Source organism: Canis lupus, chromosome 33 (genome assembly GCF_003254725.2).
Source record: "Canis lupus dingo isolate Sandy chromosome 33, ASM325472v2, whole genome shotgun sequence".
NCBI lineage: Eukaryota > Metazoa > Chordata > Mammalia > Carnivora > Canidae > Canis > Canis lupus.
Genome location: NC_064275.1, coordinates 29,651,254 through 29,676,078, shown reverse-complemented (window position 1 = coordinate 29,676,078; position 24,825 = coordinate 29,651,254). Strand labels below are relative to the sequence as shown.

The following is a 24,825-nucleotide window of genomic DNA, read 5'->3' as shown; positions in this document are numbered from 1 at the left end:
TTTTGTCATATAAATAAGACTAGAGTTGAGAGAGTCTTTGATGTTCATTAGTCAGGTCAAAGGTGTTTTCTTTTTCTTTGCCTGGTGATCTAAATATGGCAGCTGCCTATCCTTTCTACTCTTCTGGTGATAATTCAGCCATTCAGAGAGAATAGCAGCAACATGAAAGACAAAAAGGATCTGAGTTGGTTGTGCCATGTTTTCCATTTTTTAGTAGCTACTGAGTTGCTGTAGGGCTTAATGAAATAGCTGTGAGCCTGATTTAACTTCTATCACTTTGGGTTCATAAAAGCAGTTACTCTGCTGCTTGTTCATTGAGGGAAAATGTGAGTCTTTTTTGATACTGTCATCTGAACTTTTATTCATTTTGTTAAGTTATATCACTTTTTGCTTTTTTTTTAAGATTTTTGTTTATTTATTCATGAGAGACACCGAGAGAGAGAGAGGCAGAGACACAGGCAAAGGAAGAAGCAGGCCATTAAGTACAAGTGTGCTTACTCGTAAATTGAAAGCAAAATTGATTTTATAAGTTTCACATATGTTTGTAGTTGTGAGGGGACAGAACTATTTTAGATAGGGAAGATTATGAAAGGATGGGATTTGATAGAAACTTGAGTGAGGGAGTGTGACTCATGGAAAGGTCCAGGGAAAGAGTAGACAAAACGGTTAAGTGTAAAGGTACTGATGCTGGAAAGACCTAGGCCTAGTTCAGATACAGCCAAGAAAACCAATGTAGCTGGAGCTGAGTGAGCAAAGTACTTAGAATGAATGATCTGACCTGGGCAATGGAACATTTCTTAGGTTTTCTTTTTTTTCTTTTTTTTCCTAGTAGGCTCCATACCCAGCATGGAGCCCAACACGGTCTTGAACTCAAAACCCTGAGATCAAGACCTGAACTGAGATTCAGAGTAGGATACTCAACCAACTGAGCCATCCACAGGCATCCTTTAGGTTTTCTTATTTTTCTCCCTAGCCCTTAAGTTCTGTGAACACAGGGACTTTGTTTTATTTACTGTTCCACAGTGCCTGGAAGGGTTTCTGGCACATAGTTGGCCCTTGTTAAATCTTTGTTAAATGATTGAATGAATGGTATAATCTGGAGTATATTATACAGAAAGAATCAGAACAATTTCCTTGATGTTCCTTACTTTAATAAATCCATATTTACTAAAGTTGTCAGTTACACATGTACCTATTCCTAATTAATAAGAGTTCTTTATTAATTTCAAAAGTACTTATTATAAATGTGGGTAAAAATAATTAACATTTCCATAAGAAAGTATTTTGATATTTTTTTCTTAGCTTTATGCATATATATTTATTATTGAAGTATTGTTACTTTCCTAATCTGTCTGGGACTGAGAGGTTAGTCTTTACTGTTTCCCCCTTGTCATGATAAATCCCATCACAACCTCTCTATTTGGTATAGCCACACTTGCCCTTGGGTCTCCCTATAATGGCTTTTTTCTTTTTTTTAAAGATTGTATTTATTTATTCATGAGAGACACAGAGAGAGAGAGAGAGGCAGAGACATAGGCAGAGGGAGAAGTAGGTTCCTTGCAGGGAGTGGGACTCGATTCCAGGACCCCGGGATCACGACCTGAGCCAAAGGCAGACACTCAACTGCTGAGCCACCCAGGTGCCCCATGGCTTTTGAATATTGACTCAGAACAGCCTAATAGATTCCAAGAGGGAAGATTCATCATTGTCCCATGGTCATATTCACCTCTAGTCCTTGACTTCATATAATTTGTATTATTTAGTGAGATTTTGTTAAGGCTCTTACAGTTCGTCCAGACACTGTTGCTTTGCATGAATTTTATATCTGCTTTGGCTCCTTCCTTCTAGCAGTAATTTCTTAATAGATCTTCGGGTATTTTTGCTGGTATAAGGTTTTGCCCTGCAGTGTAAGCTTCATGAAGGTGGCAGGGGTTTTGTGTTCTGATAATTGCTATAGCACACCATCTAACTGCCTGAAACATGGTAGGTTCTCAGTAAGTACTTGTTGAATGAATGAATCTGAATTAATGAAAGCTTCATTTTAGTTCCTATGCAGAGGTTTGAGGTAGCATTTGCTCATTTGCTTTCCTGCCATTCTTTTCCTATTTGACAACATTTCTAGGTCTTTATGGTAATGAGGAACTGTGAAGCAAAAAGTACACACACATGATTTATTTGTACCATACACAGGGGAGTCTTGGAGATCATTCTGAAATATTCTGTGATCCTGTGATCTCATGTTTTGAAATTCACCCTTAGGAATAACAACCTTAAGGAGAAGCATCCTGGGCAGCCCAGGTGGCTCAGCGGTTTAGTGCCGCCTTCAGCCCAGGGCCTGATCCTGAAGACCTGGGATCGAGTCCCATGTCAGACTCCATGCATGGAGCCTGCTTCTCCCTCTGCCTGTGTCTCTGCTTCTCTCTCTCTCTCTCTCTCTCTCTCTCTCTGTCTCTCATGAATAAATAAATAAAATCTTAAAAAAAAAAAAAAAAAAGAAGGCATCCTTGGTGGCTCTTACTGAAGTATTTGGGTGATTCTGTAAAATAGATGCCTTATAATTGAGAAGAAAATAGTATTTGGAACTATGTATACAAAACACATTTTGAAGTATTTATAGACGTGTATGGGATTTTTGAAAAAGAAAACAAAGTAACACACCTACTGCTTTCATCTGTTTAAAAGGAGGGATATTTATGAGTAGGGATTGGAAGAGATTACAATATAATTATATGATTTGTTGACCTTGTTTGTGGAATCATTTTTTTAAAAATTTTTTTAAGATTTTATTTATTCATAAGAGACAGAGAGAGAGAGAGAGGCAGAGACACAGGCAGAGGGAGAAGCAGGTTCCATGCAGGGAGCCCGACATGGGACTGGATCCCGGGTCTCCAGGACCATACCCCGAGCTGAAGGCGGCGCTAAACCACTTGGCCACCCGGGCTGCCCTGGAATCATTTTTAGGGAAAGATATTTAAATGTACAGCACAAATCTAGCCATTAAGCAAGTAATGGTGTATAAATGAAAAAAACAGTTAATTTAAATTTGAAAAATGCTGAAAATAGGTGGTACAATGATATAGAAATATGCAAATTAATGTAAATAATGTATAGATACTGAAAATTCTAGATGTACTTCAGAAAAAAACTTACTATTAATATGAAGATAGCTTCTGAATTGTGAAACATATCAATTACTAGTAGAAAGTATTTCTGACAAATTATATATAAATTTACTCTTACAGGCCAAAGAGTGTGGCCAGATGCAAAATAAGTGGCTAATGATAAACATTCAAAATGTACAAGACTTTGCATGCCAGTGCCTCAACCGTGATGTGTGGAGCAATGAAGCTGTGAAGAATATTATCCGGGAACATTTCATTTTCTGGCAGGTGAGGAGGAGCATTAATCAAGATTTTTACGGTATTTTACTTTTATAATATGGGATGTTGGGGAGGAAGCATTAGGTTATAAAATGGGGGAAAACTAATAACAGTTAAATTGTGACATATGAAAAAGTAAAACTGCCCATAATGGCTGAAATAATAAGGACAAATGAAAATAAGGGCAGCAGTGAACTCCTAAGGGAAGGAGGCGAAAAAGAACCAAGCCATATAAACCATGTAATACTCCTATCTCAGAAAAGTTTATATATTTTGATGGAATGTACAACTGTACTGTTTAGAAGAGATATAACATGAGCCATATAAGTAAAGTTTTTTAGTAGCCACATTTAAAAAGGTCAAAAGGAATAAGTGGAATTAATTTTAATATATTTCTAAAATTGCTCTCTCATATAAAACTAATACTAGGGATCCCTGGGTGGCGCAGCGGTTTGGCGCCTGCCTTTGGCCCAGGGCGCGATCCTGGAGACCAGGGATCGAATCCCACATCGGGCTCCCGGTGCATGGAGCCTGCTTCTCCCTCTGCCTGTGTCTCTGCCTCTCTCTCTCACTGTGTGCCTATCATAAATAAATAAATAAAAAAAATTAAAAAAAAAAAAAACTAATACTAAAATATTGAGGGGTTTGGGCAGCCCCCGTGGCACAGTGGTTTAGCGCCGCCTGCAGCCTGAGATGTGATCCTAGAGACCCAGGATCAAGTCCCACATTGGGCTCCCTGCATGGAGCCTGCTTCTCCCTCTGCCTGTGTCTCTGCCTCTCTCTCTCTCTCTCTCTCTCTGTGTCTCTATGAATAAATAAATAAAATCTTAAAAAAAAAATATTGAGTGTTTGTTTGTTGGTGTTAAACCTTAAAGATCTGGTGTGTATTTTATACTTAGCAGTATCAGACTGGCAACATTTCAGGTACTTCAATACCACATGTTCTAGTGATTACTGTAATTGACAGTTCAGATATAGAAGTTCTTGAAGTAATGGAAAAGCATTTGACTTTGACTAAGGCTTGGATTTTAGCTTGAGTTTGATACTCCCCCATCCATATGTCCTTAGGGTCTTGCTGATTGTACTTTTAAAAAATTTTTTTTTATTTATTTATGATAGTCACATAGAGAGAGAGAGAGAGAGAGAGGCAGAGACATAGGCAGAGGGAGAAGCAGGCTTCATGCACCGGGAGCCTGACGTGGGATTTGATCCCGGGTTTCCAGGATCGCGTCCTGGGCCAAAGGCAGGTGCTAAACCGCTGCGCCACCCAGGGATCCCTGTACTTTCTTTTGTATAAGTTATCAAGCTAAAGTTAGATAACCTTACTCTAATTTTTTATTTATGAAAAATTAACTGAAAACAGAAACTTATGAATGACCTTAATTCTTTTCCCAATGCAAGATATGCTATTAGTATTATTCATTTGCCTTCTCATGTGTTGTAGGCCACTAAATTCAATATGATTTTTCTGAATGGTAACCTTTTATTCAGCACCTGTTGGTTGGCTATCTCTTTGTCTAGCACTGTGCTAGGTACTCAAGCATATGATCTTAATATATTGTGATTTATTAAGATGTATATGGTTGAGAGTCAGGAATGACATAGATGGACAGACAACTTAAACAGGAAGGGTAATACCTCTTTTGTACTGGGAAGGGAGGAAGAACAGATTTCTATGTTTCTGTAAGTTTCCCAAGGGATTCAGGGCAAGAAGTTGAGAGAATTCACACCAGATAATTTTCATATTCTGTTTAATGCAGGAGTGAGATTCTAACATATACCAAAGGTATATTTGGATAATTAGTTGCTATTCGTATATAACAAGGAGATAGTTGACACTTTTTTAAGAAGCTAACCTTTTTTGTAATATCAATGATTTAACAGGTTTATCACGACAGTGAGGAAGGTCAGAGATACATACAGTTTTATAAGTTGGGGGATTTCCCCTATGTCTCCATCTTGGATCCACGGACAGGTAAGGTTTATGTCCCTTTATAGTCTTTAACCTCTTATTTATCTTTCAGTTATCTCAATAATCTGTAATATTTCTCTTGGATCCAGTTTCAGAAAAATTTGTAATAATTTAGTTAAAGCGTTTTGTTTGTGCCCTTGAGAAATGTTTAAAAATCTGTGAAGTATGTATTTCGGTCTGTTTCTAGTAACATTAGGAGATGGTAGTATTTTATATTTTTGTACAGTTCTGTCCTTTCAAAGAATAGCTGTTTACCTTTCTTGTCCTTTTATAAAGGATTCCCTTGGGTTTCCTATTATTAAAATGTTAATATTGTTCAATTATACGATATAATCCCACCAGGGAAGCAGAGGGTAGAGCTAGTTTTATTATTATTATTTTATTTAGATACTGCTTTATCTGAATCTCTTCTTAAATGGCAAAAAGTGATATCAGCAGATAAAGTAGCAGATAAAGTAGCCCTGTCATGATACCTAGGAGTCTCTTATGTTGGTTATTATTAATGTATCCCCTAGTTTATGGAAGCTTTATATAACTTATGCTGGTGAAGGATGGAATGTATGTTCCTAGTAAATTTTAATTATGCATATGCCAAAAAGAAATACTTAATGAGAATGTTCAGAAAGAGTATTGATTTTATTATATATCCTGGTTTTTAATTTTTAGGTCAGAAGCTAGTAGAGTGGCACCAGTTAGATGTATCTTCTTTCTTGGATCAAGTGACAGGATTTCTGGGTGAACATGGGCAACTGGATGGACTTTCTAGCAGTCCCCCCAAAAAATGTGCCCGTTCAGTAAGTATGCCTGAGAATGGTGATGGGCAGTTAAGTCTAACTGTATAATAAATGTCTTGTGTAAAATGTTTTGAGCAAAGATACTAATATAAGTTTTGGACAGAGTTTGCAGCTGCACAACATCTTAGACACCCTCCTTGTATTTTGATAATTTGCTACATAAGGGTTCAGTCTTCTCAGTGAAATTACAAGATTCATATTCCCAGTCTTCCTTGCAGTTAGGGTACAGCCAAGTGACCTGAGACTTGGATTTAGAAGTAAACAATGTATGTAGCAGTAGACAGGAGGGACTGCTATGGCAAGCCAGGTGACAGAGTAAGCTACGTCTTCAGGGGCAGCACTGCTAGGACTTTTGGTATCCGAGTCCAAGCAGCAGTGGAAACGCTCTTTTCCATAGACCACTCTGATGATGGTATAGCTGGGCATTATTACTGGCTATATAGCTCTGGGGCTTGGCTCTCTGGCCCATCTAGAGATATTTCTATAATATGCTATTATGAGGCAGACCTGTTTGATACTTAGAATCAAGATCAGTGGTAAGTAAGAGAGCTTCAAAGATACAGGAATCACACATTGGTTGTAGGTGCTATTTGGATTTGATGGCAGTGACAATAAAATTAGTTTTAGAGGATATGACTTAAGCAGTCATATCATGCAGTTGTGAAACAGTTCCTTAAGTTATCACTTAGAATAAAGTACCCCTCAGGCACAATATGCTTTGGGTGCTTGCCAAGGAGTGGTATAGAATTCTTATTCCCCTTTAGAGAAGTTTTATTTAGGTAGACAAAGTAGTGCGGAATTAAAACATTGTTTCATCTTTATGAATAAACACAGTATTTTGGGAGGTTTTTGGTTTTTGTTTGCTTTTTTCGTTACTCAGAGAAGTGTTTGCTTGCTTATTTATTTATTTATTTATTTATTTATTTATTTATTTATTTTTGAGAAGTTTTACTTATGTAGAACCCTTAAAAAAATTTTTTTTTAAATTTATTAATGAGAGACGGGTCGGGGCAGAGACACAGGCAGAGAGAGAAGCAGGCTCCGTGCACAGAGCCCGACGTGGGACTCTATCCTGGGTCTCCAGGATCAGGCCCTGGGTTGAAGGCAGCGCTAAACCATTGAGCCACCTGGGCCACCCAGAAACCTTTTTAAGGCATAAAAAAACTCAGAGAATTTTTTTTTAAAAAGATTTTATTTATTCATTCATGAAAGACACACAGAGAGAGGCAGAAACATAGGCAGAGGGAGAAGCAGGCTCCGCGCAGGGAGCCTGATGTGGGACTCGATTCCAGGACTCCGGGATCACACCCTGAGCCGAAGGCAGTTGCTCAACCACTGAGCCACCCAGGTGTTCCTTCAGAGAATTTTTATAATTGCCCTAAGCATTTCTTACCCTTGGTAGTCATGAGGCTGATATTGTCAAAAACCAGAGCCTGAGCTTGTGAGTTTCTGAATTACAATAACATAAATTGAGTTTACAACTTGATTGGGTCTCTCAGAAAAGTAAGGCTTTTAGTGGGGAAAGAGTGGGACCATAACATTGGACAAATACATAGGGGTGATTTGGGTAACTAGTACCTAACTCAGACTCCATTTCTGATACTAAATTCTGTGTTACAAATGTTCGTGAACTGTTTGCAAGAGAAACCCCAACAATAATGACTTAAACAAGGAAGATACCTACTTCTCTCAACAAGAAGTTGAGGCAGGCAATCTAAGACGTGACTCCTGTGGACGTCATCAAGGAACCGGGTTCCTCCTCTTACCCCCACCCCCTCCTCTATCCTTAATATTGGCTTTTGTTCTCATGTTTACAATATAGATGCTGTGCTCCCAGGCATTATATCCAAGCATGGACAAGGAGGAAGGAGATAGTGCCTCTATATAAAAGTAAACAGCCACAGATAAGAGTTCTGCTTATTTTAGCTGGACACATTTCTTGCCCAAATGCAATTGACGTTAAGGCAAAGAAGATTGTGTGATAGGAAGCTAGTAGTGTCCATCATAGTGTCATTCTTTAAAATCAACCTTATATGGTACACAGTGTTATCAATGGTCAGTCCAAGCCATTGCATGTCATATAGGCACCTCTTTGCTTTTGTGTATGTAATAAGTCAGCCTCAATTTTATTTATTTGTTCATCCATCCATCCATCCATCCATCCATCCATCCATCCATCCATTCGAGAGAGAGAGAGAGGTAGAGACACAGGCAGAGGGAGAAGCAGACTCCATGCAGGGAACCTGACGTGGGACTTGATCCTGGGTCTGCAGGATCATGCCCTGGGATGAAGGCGGCGCTAAATCGCTGAGCCACTTGGGCTGCCCAAGTTTATTTTATTTAAAAAAAGTTATAAAAAAAAGTTATAGGGTTCATTTTATTTAAAAAATAAATAAATAAATAAAAAATGTTATAGGGGGTGCCTGGGTGGCTCAGTTAGTTAAGCGTTCGACCCTTGGTTTCAGCTCAGGTCATGCTCTCAGGATTAAGATTGAGCCCCGCACTGGGTTCCTTGCTCAGCACAGAGTCAGCCTGGGATTCTTTCCCTCTTCTTTTCCTTCCCTCTTTTCTCCGCCTACCCCCCACCCCCCCGCCATGCTCAAGCACATGTTCTCTCTTTGTCCAAAATAAAATAAGATCTTTTAAAATAATTATAGCTTTATTTTAAAATTTACAAGTTGATATGAGCATCTTTTCACATGCTCTTATGCTATCCCTCTTTTGGTAGTGTTTACTCCGATCTCTGGCTCATTTTTTTATTTTCTCTTATTAGGTTGTAAGAATTTCTTAGATGGTAAGCCTTTGTTGGGTATGTGGTTTGAAGATACTTTCTCTCAGTCTGTTGCTTACTTGCTCATTTCTTAATTGTCTTCTGAAGAGCAAATTTTAAAATTTTCATAAAATCCAAATCAAACTGTTTTTTTTTTAAGACTTTATTTATTCATGAGAGAGAGAGAGACAAAAGCAGAGACACAGGCAAAGGGCAAAGCAGGCTCCATGCAGGGAGCCCAACATGAGACTCGATCCCAGGTGTCCAGATCACGCCCTGGGCTGAAGGCAGCACTAAACCGCTGAGCCACCCAGGGATTCCCCCAAATCATAAACTTTTATACTTTGTGCTTTTTCTCTCTTATCTAAGAAATCTTAGCCTAACCCAAGATTTTATCCCATATTTTTTGCATTTTAGTTCTTAAGTCAACCATCCATTTTAAATTAATTTTTGTATATGGTGTCAGAATAGGATTGAGTTTGAGTTTTTTGTTTATCTACATATGGCTGTACATTTATCCTAGCACCATTTGTTGTTTTTTTATAGGTTTCTTTTTATTTTTTTGAAAGATTTTACTTACTTGACAGAGAGCACAAGCAGGAGGAGCAGCAGACAAAGAGAAAAATGGGTCCCCCTGCTGAGCAGGGAGCATGATGCAATGGGGCTTGATCCTGGGTTCATGACCTGAGCTGAAGGCTGTCGCCTTAACCTACTGAGCCAGGTGCCCTCCCCAGCACTTTCTGTTAAAAACACATCCTTTTCCCATTGAATTGCCCTTTATACCTTTGTTAACAAATGGAGATGTATATGTGCATTTATGGACTCTTCTTCTTCTTCTTTTTTTTTTTTTTTAAGATTTTATTTATTATTCATGAGAGACACAGAGAGAGAGAGAGAGAGAGAGCGGCAGAGACACAGGCTAAGGGAGAAGCAGGCTCCACGCAGGGAGCCTGATGTGGGACTCGATCCTGGGACCCCAGGATCAGGCTGTGGGCTGAAGGCGGCGCTAAACCACTGAGCCACCCGGGCTGCCCATAAATTATTTATTCATGAGAGACACAGAGAGAGGCAGAGGGGAGAAGCAGGCTCCATGCAGGGAACTCGATGTGGGATTTGATCCCGGGACTCCAGGATAACGTCCTGGGCTGAAGGCAGATGCCCAACTGCTGAGCCACCCATGCATCCCTGGGCTCTTTTCAATTGATACATCTTTCTTTACACAAATATTTTTGTCTTGATTGCTGTAGCTTTATAAGTCTTGAAATTGCATGGTGTAAATTCAACTTTATAGTTATTTGGTTATTTCAGGCCTTTTATGTTTCCACATATGAGTTTTGCTTTGTTTTTTTAATTAAAAAATTTTTAAAAAAGATTTATATAGGGGATCCCTGGGTGGCTCAGCGGTTTAGCGCCTGCCTTTGGCCCAGGGCGCGATCCTGGAGTCCGGGGATCGAGTCCCACGTCGGTCTCCCGGCATAGAGCCTGCCTCTCCCTCTGCCTGTGTCTCTGCCTCTCTCTCTCTCTCTCTCTCTCTCTCTCTCTCATAAGTAAATACAATCTTTTTCTAAAAGAAAAGATTTATTTATTTATTCAGGGGAGACACAGAGAGCAGCAGAGACACAGGCAGAGGGAGAAGCAGGCTCCAAGCGGGGAACCCGATGGGGGACTCGATCCTGGATCCCAGGATCCAGGACCTGAGCGGAAGGTGGTGGCTCAACAGTTGAGCATCCTGCCTTCAGCTCGGGACATGATCTGGGACAGAGTCCCACATTGGGCTCTCTGTGAGGAGCGTGCGTCTCCCTCTGCCTATGTCTCTTCCTCTCTCTGTGTATCTCATGAATAAATAAATAAAATCTTAAATTTTTTTTAACATGGGAGGGATCTATGACAGAGAGATCCACATGAGCTTGCTTGCTTATTTAGTTAGTTCTTTTAGTAAACTATACATCTAATGTGGGGCTTAAACTCACAACCCTGAGGTTTCCAATCTCTATGCCTTTTTCTCAGGTAAGACCTCCAGTACAAAGTTACATAGAAGTAGTGAGATTAGACCTCCTTTTTTTTTTTTTAATTTTTTAAATTTTATTTATTTATGATAAACACACAGTGAGAGAGAGGCAGAGACATAGGCAGAGGGAGAAGTAGGCTCCATGCACTGGGAGCCTGATGTGGGATTCGATCCTGGGTCTTCAGGATCGCACCCTGGGCCAAAGGCAGGCGCCAAACCGCTGCGCCACCCAGGGATCCCAGATTAGACCTCCTTAATTTGCTTCTGGTGTTGGGGTGAAAGTCTTCACTCATTCACCATTAACTTTGATGTTAGCTTTATTTTTCTTATAGATACAGTTTATCAGGTCGAGGGAAGTTTCCTTCTATTCCTAGTTTGCTGAGTTTTTATCATGAGGGAATTTTGTCAAAAGTTTTTTACGTCTGTTTAGATGAACATTGGGTTTTTTTTTTTTTTATCGAATTCTATTGGTTGGCATCTATCTATCTAACTATCTATCTGAGAGAGAAAGAGCATGAGCAGGGGCATTGGGAAAGGGAGAAGCAGACTCCCTGCCAAGCAGGGAGCCTGACATGGGGCTTGATTCCAGGACCCCAGGATCATGACCTGAGCGGAAGGTGAATGCTTTAACCAACTGAGTCACCCAGGTGCCCCTATTGATTGGCGTTTTAATCTTAAACCAACCTTGCATTCCTAGGCTAAAAAAGTTAGGCTTAAAAACCCAGGCTACTTGGTTACTGATGGATTGCTCTTTTATATTTTGTTGGATTTCATTTGCCAAAATTCTGTCAAGGATTCTTGGGCCTATATTCATGAGGGATATTGGTTTGTAGTTTCTTTGTCTTTTGTCTTCCTTGTAATGTGTTTGTCTGGTTTTGGTATTAGGGTAATGCTGGCTTCATAATGAATTGGGAAGTATTTCCTTTGCTTCTGTTTTCAGGAAGAGTTTGTGTAAAATTGATACTTTTTCTTCCTTAATGTTACATGACATTTACCAGTGAAGCCATCTGGACCTAGAGCTTTTTTTGCGGGAAGTTTTTAAACTATAGATTCAATTTAATTAATAGATTTGGAATTATGTATTTCTTTTTTTAGTAATAGAAAGTTTGATTACTACATAAAGTTAATAGGATATAATAATTTGCTATAAAAATTTACATCTTTATTTCATGGAAATAAATTTTTATGACAGTGATAATACATATTTCAATATTTTATTTTCTTCAGAAATGGTCACTAGGTTTGACATTCTTGTGACATTGAAGGTCTTTAGCAGATTAAAGTATTATTTAAAATTTTAAAGCAATCTCAAAATTAGAGAAAAATGCAATTATGGCACAAAGCAGTTCTGAGCCATTTAAGATTAAATTATCCATTTCTTCTCTGTTTTTTTTTAAAGATTTATTTATTTGAGATAAAGCACTAGAGTGTGCGAGTGGGAGGGGCAGAGGGAGAGGAAGAGAGAGTCTCAAGCAGACTGTGCTGAGTGCAGAGCCACGAGGGATATATCCCATGACCCTGAGATCACCACCCGAGCTGAAACCAAGAGTTGGATACTCAACTGACTCTACCACCCAGGCACTCCCACTTATGCTTTAATGAGCTTTAGTAGGTTTTGTCTTTGTAGGGATTTATCCATTTTACCTTAGGGGTTGACTATATTGACAAGTTGTTCATTATTATTTCCTTGTTATTTCTTTAATGACTATAGTATTTGTAGCAGTCATTATTAATCCTTAATAATACTATTAATCCTGTTATTGATAATTTGTAGATTCTTTTTTTCCTGACAGTCTGGCTAGAGGCTTATCAGTTTTATTGATTTTAAACAACTAGCTTTACGTTTTAATGATTTCTCTTCTGTTTTCTAGGTCATTGATTTCTGTCTTTTCTCTTTTTCCTTCTGTGTAGTTTGGGTTTGACTTAATTTTCTTTTTCTGTGTGGGTGCTTTTTTAAGATGGAATCTTAGTCATTAATTTCAGACTTTTCTGTTATATCTGTGAGTTCTATAATTTCTCTGTAAGTGCTTCTTTAACTCCATAACACAATTTTTTTTTCTAGCTACAAGAGAAACTAATAAATGGAATTTTTTGGCTGGACATATTTTCTTTTATAGACATCATTAGGATTCTATAAAAAATCAGAAGAGAATGGATATTGGATAGGAAGTTAGTAGTGTCACCATGGAGACAGTCTTTAAAATCAAGCTACATGGGCAGCCCCGGTGGCTTAGTGATTTAGCGCCACCTGAAGCCCAGGGTGTGATCCTGGAGACCCGGGATCGAGTCCCATGTCAGGCTCCCAGCATGGAGCCTGCTTCTCCCTCTGCCTGTGTCTCTGCCCCTCTCTCCCTGTGTTTCTCATGAATAAATAAATAAATAAATCTTTAAAAAAAATAAAAAATAATAATAAAATCAAGCTACATGCTGTGCATTGTCATTGTAAACCTACAATCCACCTAAAAGCCATTGAAGGTCATGTGGGCATTTTACTTGCCCTTTTTTGTTAGTAGATTAGTCTTAAATTTATTTAACATTTTTCCTTTAATTTTTTTACTATATGATTAGCAGATAGTAAAAGCCAAAATGAGGTTCTTTTAGTTTTTTGTTAGCAACACATACATTTTTTACCTTTTTATTGTGGAAAATTTTCAGCATGTTCAAAAGTAGAAGGAACCTGGGACACCTGGGTAGCTTAGTCGGTTAAGTGTCTGCCTTTGGCTCAGGTCGTGATCTCAGAGTCCTCGGATCAAGCCCCCATCAGGCTCCTTGCTCAGCTGGGAGTTGACTTCTCTCTCTCCCTTTGTCCCTCCATATCCCCTGCTCGCTTTCTTTCTTACTAATTCTCTCTCTCAAATAAATAAAATCTTTTTTAAAAAACCCAGAAAACAAAAGTGGAAGGAATTAATTGAGCATCTATGTATCCGTTAGCCAATTGCAGTAATCATTGTACATGACCAGTCTTGTTTCATTTATACCCCATTGTAGTCACATTATTTTGAAATGAATCTCAGAATTCATCTTTTCATTCATTAATACTTTGGCATGTATCTTTAAAAGATAAAGACTCTTACTTTTTTAAAACACAATCATAATACCAGTAACACACCCTTTAAGAAATTAACAGCAATTCTTTAATATCATGAGATGTCTAGTGTTCAACTTTTGGTTTCCTTACAAAAAAATTTTTTTAAATAATTTGAGTTAGGGTCTAAATAAGTTCCACTGAAATAACCGATATTTTGTGATTCAGTCAGTTTAGTGATATTTGTGACAGAACTTTACATAGGGGACAACTGTTGAAATTTGCATTTCTCATGATCACAATGAAACCCTTCATTGTAATTAAGCTTGGGAAAACATAGCTGTCATTTTTTCATATTCTATATGCTGTTTTGTTTTGATTTGAATGTTAGATTTTTTTGCAAAATGATGATTACTGAATTTATTGATATCCTTCTCTGTCGGAGCGTTGCTATGTGAAGAACATAGTGATAAGCAAGGTAGACATCCTTTCCCATGTGGAGTCATTTTAAAAACTAATGTTTTCGCTGTATATTTAAAGCCTGCTTATATTTTTCTGGGCTGAGAATAAACTATTTTCTTGATTCTATTCATTTTGACAAAGAAAACCTGTGTTTGCAACACCATTATGCCAGGTGGTATAATTATTAATATATAATTAAAAACCAGGTGGTTTTTATTTTTGTTTTTAAAATATACATTCCATCTTGGCTGTGTAAGACAAAGTTGTAGCACTCAAATAGCTTAAAATTTAGGAAAGAGATATACTCAGCAGAAAAGAATATTGGCAACCTGGTTCTGTTTCTTATTTCCTATTTGACTTTATCTGTTTTTTTGGTTTAACTGTTTTCTTTTTCTTTTTACCCATGTTTTATGACTGCATCTCGCAGGAGAGCCTTATAGATGCAAGTGAAGACAGCCAGCTAGAAGCTGCCATCAGAGCCTCCTTGCAAGAGACACACTTTGATTCAACACAGACAAAACAGGATAGCCGCTCAGATGAAGAATCTGAATCTGAACTTTTTTCTGGCAGTGAGGAGTTCATATCCGTTTGTGGCTCTGATGAAGAAGAGGAGATAGAAAATCTTGCCAAGTCCAGAAAATCTCCCCACAAAGATCTGGGGCATAGAAAAGAGGAGAATAGAAGGCCACTGACTGAGCCCCCAGCCAGAACTGAGCCTGGAACAGCCACAAACCACCAAGGATTGCCACCTGTGGATTCAGAAATATTAGAGATGTCACCTGAAAAATCAGATGGAATAGTGGAGGGCATAGATGTAAATGGTGAGTTACATTCTAGACCTGCTTTATTTAAAACTTGAATGTTGCTGAAGGGGTTGATTTGTTTAGTCTTCTGTCTTAAGCTCTTACTATCTTTTTTTTTTTTTTAAACCTTTCCTTTAGGACCAAAAGCACAACTGATGTTGCGGTATCCAGATGGGAAAAGGGAACAGATCACTCTTCCAGAGCAAGCTAAACTGCTGGTAAGTATATTTAATTGACAGTGTTTACTCGAAGCATAGAAACTTACTTAATTGGCATAATTGGCTTTATGATTCTTTGATGTAGATGGTAGGTATTCAGTTTGGCCTCTAACTAGAAGATTGTGGTGAATCTTCATTTGGGTAACTTTATTTCCTTCTCAGATTATCTTATGCAAGTCACACAGGGTTTGTCCAGTCAAGGATTTTCTATCCTATGGCTGCATGGGATGGAAACCCAACTGAAATTATTACTTGGGAAAGAGGAGCAGGATTGTTTGAAGATTATAGTGGGGCTCCTGGGTATCCTAGTAGCTGAAACTGCAAACTGGTTAAGAACCAAGATTGTTTTCCTGTGTATTTTTCTCATGGGATCTGTTTTGTTTCCCTTTTCCAATTTTCTGCTTCACATCATTCTTCTCTCTACATATTGGTGGTTTTTGTTTACCTCTAAACTTACACATGGTTTATCGAAGTGATGCTGAGGGCATCAGCCTTTACGTCTAAAGTCCACAGCTGATGGGCCTTCCCTCTGTTTCTAATTCCTAGAAAAGAGAATGGGTCTAATTAGCTTAGCTTAGCCTATGAGTGAATCCCCCTTGGGTCAGGCCACTTGCTGTGGCTGGAGATAATTAATATGATTCTTCAAGACTGTATGACTGAAGTACAAGAAGGTTCTGGTCGCTGGTGCTGATACCCAGAACTGTCTCCCTGGTCTAGTATTTGGAAGGGAATGGGAGAGAGATAGTAGATACAGCAGGTTTGTTTGTTTGTTTATTTTTTAAAAGATCTTATTTATTTATTCATGAGAGACACACAGAGAGGCAGAGACACAGGCAGAGGGAGAAGCAGGCTCCATGCAGGGAGCCTGACGTGGGACTCGATCCCAGGTCTCCAGGATCAGGCCCTGGGCTGAAGGCAGACGCTAAACCGCTGAGCCACCCGGGGATCCCAATACAGCAAGTTTAGATCACTTTTTTGAGAAGTTTGGTTTTGAAGCTAGAGAGAGAGAATGGGCAATAATCAGAGGGGAAAAAAATGATTGAAGGAGCAGCTGAGCATGTTTAAGTTTGATGGGAAGCATCTATAGAGAGTGAGATGTTGAAGATGTGTGTCAAAGGGGTATTGTAGTGGGATGGTTTCTGAAAAGGCAAGAAGGAATTCAGTGTACAGGTGGCAGAGATGTCTGTAGGTGGACTGAAGAACATATATCCAAAGAGTTATATTGGCCCTTTCACGAGGGTAAGCTTTGGTTATGTGAAGAGTAATTTGAAGTTCATATCTTATCTGATATAAAAATGAATATAAGATATTTAATTCTTTAAATATTCCTTCTTTTTATTTCCATCTAACAGCTTTGTCTTTCTCTTATTTTTCATAGGCTTTGGTGAAGCACGTCCAGTCTAAAGGATATCCAAATGAACGTTTTGAACTTCTCACCAACTTCCCTCGAAGGAAACTCTCTCATCTGGACTATGACATTACATTACAGGAGGCAGGCCTTTGTCCTCAAGAGACTGTCTTTGTACAGGAAAGAAATTAACATCATGGCCTGACCTCTCTCAGCTTACCCCTTTTTCCCCTTTTCCTGTGAGATACCATGTCACTAAGTATGCATTTTGGCTCATAGGACCATAGAGCCAAAGTTGGGCAAGCAAGTCACCTGCCTTCTCTTTTATTTCTTGCTTTCTTCTATATTCAGTCTGTTTACCCCCTCCCTCCACCTTTTCACTCCTCTTCTATTTTCTTCTTTTTCCTACTATTCTTTCTTTCTTACCTAATCTGGTGACCAAATGGAAGTATAAGGATTAGACCTCCTAGTACTGGCAGCAGGAAATGTGTGTTCCAATAAGTGGTCTCTTGCACGGCACTTTTTTGGGATCAAATGATAATGTTACTCCTCAGACTCCTTGGGTAAAGGAATGGCTACATTCAGAATAAGAACAACCTTCCATTTTTGTAAGCCCCATTTTTGGTAGGGAAATGAAACTCTATATAACACGTTTTGTTTGTTGTTCATGTAAGAAATATCATGTGACAAAATATCCAGGCTTTTGTTTTCATGGAAAAAGCATCCCTTATAATTATTGCTCATCATATTTAAAATTTTTTCAATGGATTCCCATGTTCCCAGCTAGAATTATTTCCATGGTGTGTGTTATTGGCAGAACGAGTGTTAAATGTAGTAGGGTGAGTAGCATGGGTGGCTTTCAATATCCTAGCCTGAAACAGCTTTCTTCATTATTACTTTATAAACTGTATTGATCCTGCTAGTCCTGAAATGGACATTTGGTGAGGCTATTATGGTGAGTAAGATAGGAAGGTGCTTGCTGTTTTTGCCAGTACAGCATATTAGTTCCTTTGGCCCTTCCATTGTATGGGTCTGCACGTGATCTATGGGAAGGCAGCTGTTCAATAATCATGCAGTACAACGGCTTGTAGTTGTAACCACTGTGGTTATTGATTGTCCTATGTGCTTTAAGGCATACTTATGTATGTCCTGGGGGGAAAAAGAATACGCGGCTGAGAGTTGCTAACCATGTTCCTACGGTTAGAATGATTCATTTTTTTACCCCTGGTTGGAATAGTTTCTAAAAGGCTCTGGTGACTGAATGAGTTTATTAATTCCTCTACTGTTTTCTTGCAAAAGGTGTCAAAACTGAAAGCCTCTGTAAGGGGAAGACCTTTAAATTCAGTTTATAAGGGGAAGACCTTTAAATTCAATTTATAAGACATTTAGTAAGGGAGGTGGAGAAGATTATTGGCAATCTTCAGATGTTGTGGGGTTTTTCTGTCAACAAAAGCCACATTCAAAATATAGTTGGTGAAAGCTTTTTTTCAGTATTATTTAGAAGAGACCATCGTGAATCTATGTAATACTGTTTGACTTATCACCTTCACTGTATGCTCAATTCTTATTTTGAGCTTTAAATAGAGTCCTCTGAAGGGGTAGTAACTATTCTGGTGGCAAAATCAGGACTTTAACCTTGTTATATAGAATGGGCCTATTTTGTCAATTGGGAATTTGGATCAATTGATTCTTCTGCTTGAGGAACATAAATTGCGATTGCTCAGAGACCTTAGGTTCCCATGTACTTTAAGATTGCTTTCTTGGCAACGGGGGGATTAAAAAAAAAGATGCTTACGTGTTGCTAGTACACAATTAGAGAATATGGTTTCTAATGGTTGGATTTAGAGGGACCCTTCCTAAAGAATGAGTTGTGTATCTCCTCAAGGAAATCATGGAAAATTCTGTTTATTCTTCAGTGAGTCCTTTTGAATTAATGTTCTTACATTTTTTTCTAAGTCTGTGTAAGTGCTTATGTATAAGTATATAATTGTATAAATATTTATAAATATATTTATATAATTACAATTTCATTTATACCTTGAGTCAAAGTTCTCTCTTTAGATTGGTGACTGAGTGATACCATTTTGGTGTTTTTTCATAGGCTCTCGAGGCTAACTAGCAGCTTCTGATTTATTGAGGAAACATGGTTTTCATGTTAATTCCTCAGTTGTATCTCTGAACTTGGATAATACATTTGCTATCTGAGGAATAAAGCTATATACTAGCAAAGATGCAGTAGAGGTTTAAAAACTGTTGGTAGTAGACAAGGTCAGAAATCTTAAAATTCAGGAAGGCACAGGGTAAGAACTGAGGGTATGCCCAGCTTTGGTGCTATGATGGCACCCATCTCCACTCTCAGCAGAGTCACAGCTAAAGCCCAAATCTGTCAGAAATGTGAAGTCAAGAATTTTCCCTGTGGGACTCTTTCATTCTTTTACCTACTAAGTTCTCTTTATAAAACATATCCCAAGAACCTGAGGCATGTTCATTAATGATAGGATGTAGTTCTACTTTTTTGATGAGGTCAGCCGTGGCATATCCATTTATGAGAAACCAAAGTGACTTTTTCAACTTGGATTACAGTGAGATGCCCGAGTATATATAAAATGATTTAAGTAAGCATATCAGAGACACAGATCATGAGATATTGATCCAACTTAGATACAACTGGTGTTTAGAGTACAAGATGTAGGGGATTTTATTTTATTTTGAGGCAGAAATGTAATTATCCTGGGCTTGATGCAGAGGCCTATGGGGGAAGGGTTATAGATTCTATGGGAAGAGTAAGGACTATTGCTTCGCTCATTAACAAATTCACTAAGTAGTAAGCTTCCTCCAGTTTGTCTTATTTCCTCTGTAAATTCCTTTGCTCTGTGGAGGAGAGATTTTATTGAATAGATAAAATGAGACTAGTAAGATTAGTTAAAAATAGTCATTCTTTGTAGGTATTGGAAACAGCTTGAAAGAAAACGTGGAGAGGAAAAGAATGAGATAGACTTTAAGAGTGACAAATACAGGGAGATGGAATGAAAACTAGTGGGGAAAAAGACAGGAAACATCTTTTGAATTTGATTTAGAAAGCAATCAGAGAAGAGGACAGCCAAACGTGGGAAGAATGGGGAACTAATTTTGAGTAACTAGCATGTGTTAGGTATTTTCTGTGTGTTTTTTCCCTTAATCTTCCTAAGAACTCTGCAAAGTACATATTCTCACCATTTTATAGATAGGATGAAATTGAAGTTTGGAGAACTTTCTCAGGATGTCACAGCTAGTAATTGGCAAAATGAAAATTGACATCCAGAGTCCATTCTTTCTTCACTCTCTTGCTGTTGTCCCCTACAACAGAGGAATCAGTTTACGTAAAAGGCTATCTTCCTGTTGTTTGAATCTGTAAATTAACATTTGGTTTTGTTTCCTTAAAGCTTGTGGGATTTGCACTATGCCTATAAATTCTTATTTACACCACTGTTTTGAGGGACTGATTATTGCTTTTTTTAAAAAAAATGATGCACTGATGAAAACGTGAAAGGAAAATATGTGGCATTATTTGCCAAGAATAAATGGAGAGGATAAAAAAAATAATTTTATCTTTTTTTTAACCTTTTTGGAGAAAAGATATAATTTTCTTTGTCCCATCCATACCAGATTATTGAACTCTCTATGTGTATGTTTTTAAATCTGTAACATTCTACTTCCTTGACTTTAGAAGTCAATAAGTATTTATTGAGTCCTAGTTCCACCTTTTGTAACTACTAGACTTAGGACATGACTTTTATCAGTAAGGTACACCCAACACCCAAACAGAAAAGGATTATTGATCCTACAATTAAAGATTTTAGCTAGCGAGGATCTCAGTTGGACACTTATGGAAATACCTGAGGGAGCCACTGGCAACTGAAAGTGAAGGAATGATTTAATTTCTCTACCCCCCTACAAATTGAATGTATGTATAAAGAAGCACTATATGTGGGCATAAGTGCACTTGGGTGACAGTCCTGCTACTAATAGAGAATTGGACTAGATCAATAGTTCTCTGTCTTCTCAAGTAAAAGGACTATTAAAATCTGGCAGGAGTGGGGAATTGTGGGGTTAAGTATTAATAACTAAGTCCATAGATAAAGAAAATGTAAATGTGCATATGGAATTGCAGACCCTTTGCAAAAACTCTAGGAACCCACAGATTGTAAACCACCGATTAGAGTATCTTTGAAGTCCTTTCCACTCTAAAATTTTATGCTTCTAGTTTCTCTTCTCTTTATTATCCCTGGGCTAATTAAAAGTTTACTTGTTAATCAATTCCTCTGCTTTTTTTCTGTGTCCAGGTTTCATTTGCCCAATAACTTTATGTAACCTCACTGTGATGACTGAAATCTCCAAAAAAGAAGAGTATCATAGTTCTAAATCTAGTAATCTATCTATCTATCTTTCTTTTTTTTTTTTTTTGTTTTTTTTTGTTTTAAGGTTTTATTTATTTATTCATCAGGGACAGAGAGAGAGAGAGAGAGAGAGAGGCAGAGACACAGCCAGAGGGAGAAGCAGGCTCCATGCAGAGAGCCTGATGTGGGATTCGATCCCAGGACTCCAGGATCACACCCTGGGCTGAAGGCGGCGCTAAATCGCTGAGCCACCCGGACTGCCCTAGTAATGATCTTTTAAACACAATTCATTAATTTAAAAAACTTCATGCTGTGTTTCTAATCGGTATTAAGTATGACTAAAATGTAATTAATGAGCTAAATATTTCACTGACAACAGAGTTAAATTTTATTTTACCTGTGTGCTTAACAAAGCACTGTACTTGCTGAGCAATTGTTGATTTGTATAAGTTGCAGAATTTATACTTGGTTTTGGCAGAAACAACTTTTTCAAGATTTGGTGAGGTTGACTTTTAAAAATACTTCCTATCTCACAGAATGTATCTCCATTATGCCATTCATATTGTCTTTCTTTGGCTCTCTTTCACTTAGCTACTCAATAGTAAATCATAGGATGCAGGTTGATGAATAAGTGATGACTTGTGTAAAACTAAATGAGAGTCGGGAGAACCAACCCTGCTGATGAATGTGGCAGTTTTCCAATATTACAAGCCTTGATGAAAAGCCTACTTAAAGACAGCTGTGTCCTATGAATATTCAACTTCATTGATTTGCCTTGCGTAGCATATCAACTTGCCTTGAAACTTAGTATTGCATTGTACACGGTTTAGTGGCAAAAATGTTCTTCTGTGCAGAGAATAACCAACCGAATACCAAGGCACTATCTTGATTTCTCCTGTTCTATAGAAATTTAGTATTTCGGTGACAGTGATTTTGGTCTTTGACTCACCTATGTGTCAACACTGCTGGATGGCTTAGAATCAGGAATATTTTTTTTATAGAGATTATGATGACCTTGATTGTTTTCCCATGAAGTGAACTTGTAATTAAATTATTGGATGTGATGATGAGACTGTTAATGAGAAAATCTTTTCATCTTACTTTCTCTTTTACTTTGCCATTTTCTATTCTCGTCTTTTTAGACATTCTTTCACTGAAAACTAGGTATGATTTTTAATGAAATTAGCTGTGTTTTTAAAATTCCATTTCTATGTTTGAGTATGTAACATTTTAAATTATTTTCATAATTTAATGCATAAGGGAACAATTTGAAGCAAATGTTTTTATAGCTCATTTTCTCTGTCTACCTAAAAATTCTCTTGTTCCAAATACAGAATGGCTAACACCAGGAGACACCTTCCCCTTCTTTGGCCTACGGAATGCTGTTGTACTGCTTAGAATCTCAGTCATTGTCACAAACACGATAATTTTTGGTTCATGCCATTCTTTGCCATACGATCTCCTACTAGAGTTGAGCAATCCAATATGAACTACTTCAATAAAATGAGTTAGCATTTCTGAAAAGTATTTTCAAGAGATGGCCAGATTTACTTGTAGGATTAGAGATACAAATATCAGTAATAGTATTTTGCCCAAGAACAATCCCACATTAATCTCTAAATATGGGAAGTTGCTTTGTTGTACTTAATTCTGTGGCAACAAACTTTTGTTGTTGCTTATTTCCTGTACAGAAATCAAAATGCCCTGAGATTTTATATCCCTTACAGGGTCACTTAAGTTTTCAAATAGGAAGAATAGTCCAGCTACACTGGACTGAACATAAGGAAATTTTATATGTATCAAAACGAGTTATTTATCTAACTGGGCTACCATGAATCATTGATTTATAAGATGTAAATAAAATGGGAGCATTTCAAATCATTGGATACATTCTGACCTGGAATTATTCTCCTTTTCTTAAAATCTTTTTTATTTGCTTCTTTCATAGACTCAGTATGAGCATCTTAATTAAGAAGGGAGAGAGTCTTGATCTGGAGCTATTCCCTGCCCTTCTGTTTTTTTTTTTTTTCTTTTCTTCTTTTGTCAAGCTTGCTGGCTCTAGAAGAGTACATGTTATTTCAAATTAATGACATTGGAATGCTGATGCTCAGTTGAGTATCTTAATGTTTTCAACAAAATGGTTTGATAGTATGTTTTTCTCAGATTTCTGTGTTCTTAATAATGGAAAAATATCAATTAATTAAATGGTGTGATTCGAAATATAAATAAGTTTTTTTCCCTAATCATATGTTCTTAACTTTTTGATGATTTATTTCCCTCTCAGCTAAACCTCAGTGAAGTTACCTTTGCCACCAGAAAGTCCCCTTTTACTTGCTAATTAATTAGAATGAAAGTAGTATGTAACCCCCACTTTTTAGTTACTGAGTGTAGCAGGCTTGTACCAGGGGCTGTTTATCTTACCCATTTGGGGACTTGGGCCTTGTTACTTTCTTATGTTTGTCCCTTCAGTTTTGGAAAGGCTATTTAAAACTCTTGGTGGGAAACAGACAGTAAAGCTATGATATAATCCTCTAGTCTTAGATATAGAGAAATGAGTACCAGTTGATCCAGTTGATGCTAACATGATACTTAGACTTCTTTTTTTTTTTTTTTTTTTTTTTTTTGATACTTAGACTTCTGAGGGGCTTTCATCCATGCTTTGGCATGAATCTGTTAGATACAGTTTTTTCACTCCTTTAAAAATCTTTTTTAGAACAGTTTTCCTTTTGATTGTTAACAACTTCTAAGCATCTGGTGTTTCTCTCTTTTTTTAACCCTTTAATTAAAGTCCTTGTTTGAGTAGATTCTGATTGTTCCATGGATACTCTCAGGAGTGTTTGTAGGCTCTGTGCATGCTTTGTATGAGTTCAGTTTAAATAATGCGTTTTGAATCATCTGGGATGTCCCAATTCCGGCATGTCCTCACTAGTTGTGTTTTTTAAACGTTTTTCATGTCATTTTCCAAACTTCACTTTCCATCTTACTCAGAGAGGTTAATCAAGGAATGAAATTTGTTTGGGGAATAGGGAAGGGGGTGGGGTGGGGACTCGAGTGACGTCAGCTTGGGGTATTTGCTTTAAAGTGTTTCTCAAGCAGTTCCTAACAGTATTTAGAGATTCCCTGGGAATCCTTATTCTGGACTAAGTGGCAGTCTTAGTGAGATTTGCATTTTTAATGCAGGACAGGCTCTAAATTTAATTTGTAGTGTAACTTTGTTACTGAATCCAAGAAGATAATGGACAGAGACAGCGCTCCTACTGTAGTGTTTCTGGCAAGTGCTCCCTAAAATGCACATACAGTTCTCAGTTTTCTGGGCTTTTAATCCCATGGTGCTAGGAGATATTTGTTTCTGCAGCTCTTCTGCAAAGTGGGAAGAAGGGTTTGGGACCAGTGAGCAAGGATCATCCACTAAATTTTTTTTGTTCACAACACACTAGAGACCCTCCTGTACATCTAGTTGGTGAAAATTAAGGTGCTAGGGAAAGCCTTAAATGTGAGGACCGGAGGCAGTGGAAAATGTATACTTGGAGGAAGAGAAAAACATGCCATTAGATAAAGCAGAGCTGTACTGCTGGCTAAGACTCAATGGAACTTCCACTTGCTCTAAAACCAGGGAGATCTTAGATAACTGGGTGTGGTATATCTATAGATACACATACTCTACAGGTA

At 37.8% G+C, this 24,825-nt stretch overlaps 1 protein-coding gene across 1 annotated transcript in view; it reads left to right on the top strand.

The window, feature by feature from the left end:
* Positions 1-22,220, top strand: part of UBXN7 (UBX domain protein 7) — a 58,943-nt gene extending 36,723 nt beyond the window's left edge. Inside the window, exons 6-11 of the mRNA XM_025474117.3 lie at positions 3,243-3,389; positions 5,265-5,355; positions 6,019-6,146; positions 14,839-15,232; positions 15,353-15,432; positions 16,811-22,220. Coding sequence (XP_025329902.1) covers positions 3,243-3,389; positions 5,265-5,355; positions 6,019-6,146; positions 14,839-15,232; positions 15,353-15,432; positions 16,811-16,972 — 1,002 coding nt within the window. The 3' untranslated portion in view covers positions 16,973-22,220. The remainder of the gene's footprint in view (positions 1-3,242; positions 3,390-5,264; positions 5,356-6,018; positions 6,147-14,838; positions 15,233-15,352; positions 15,433-16,810) is intronic.
* Positions 22,221-24,825: the final 2,605 nt, after the last annotated feature.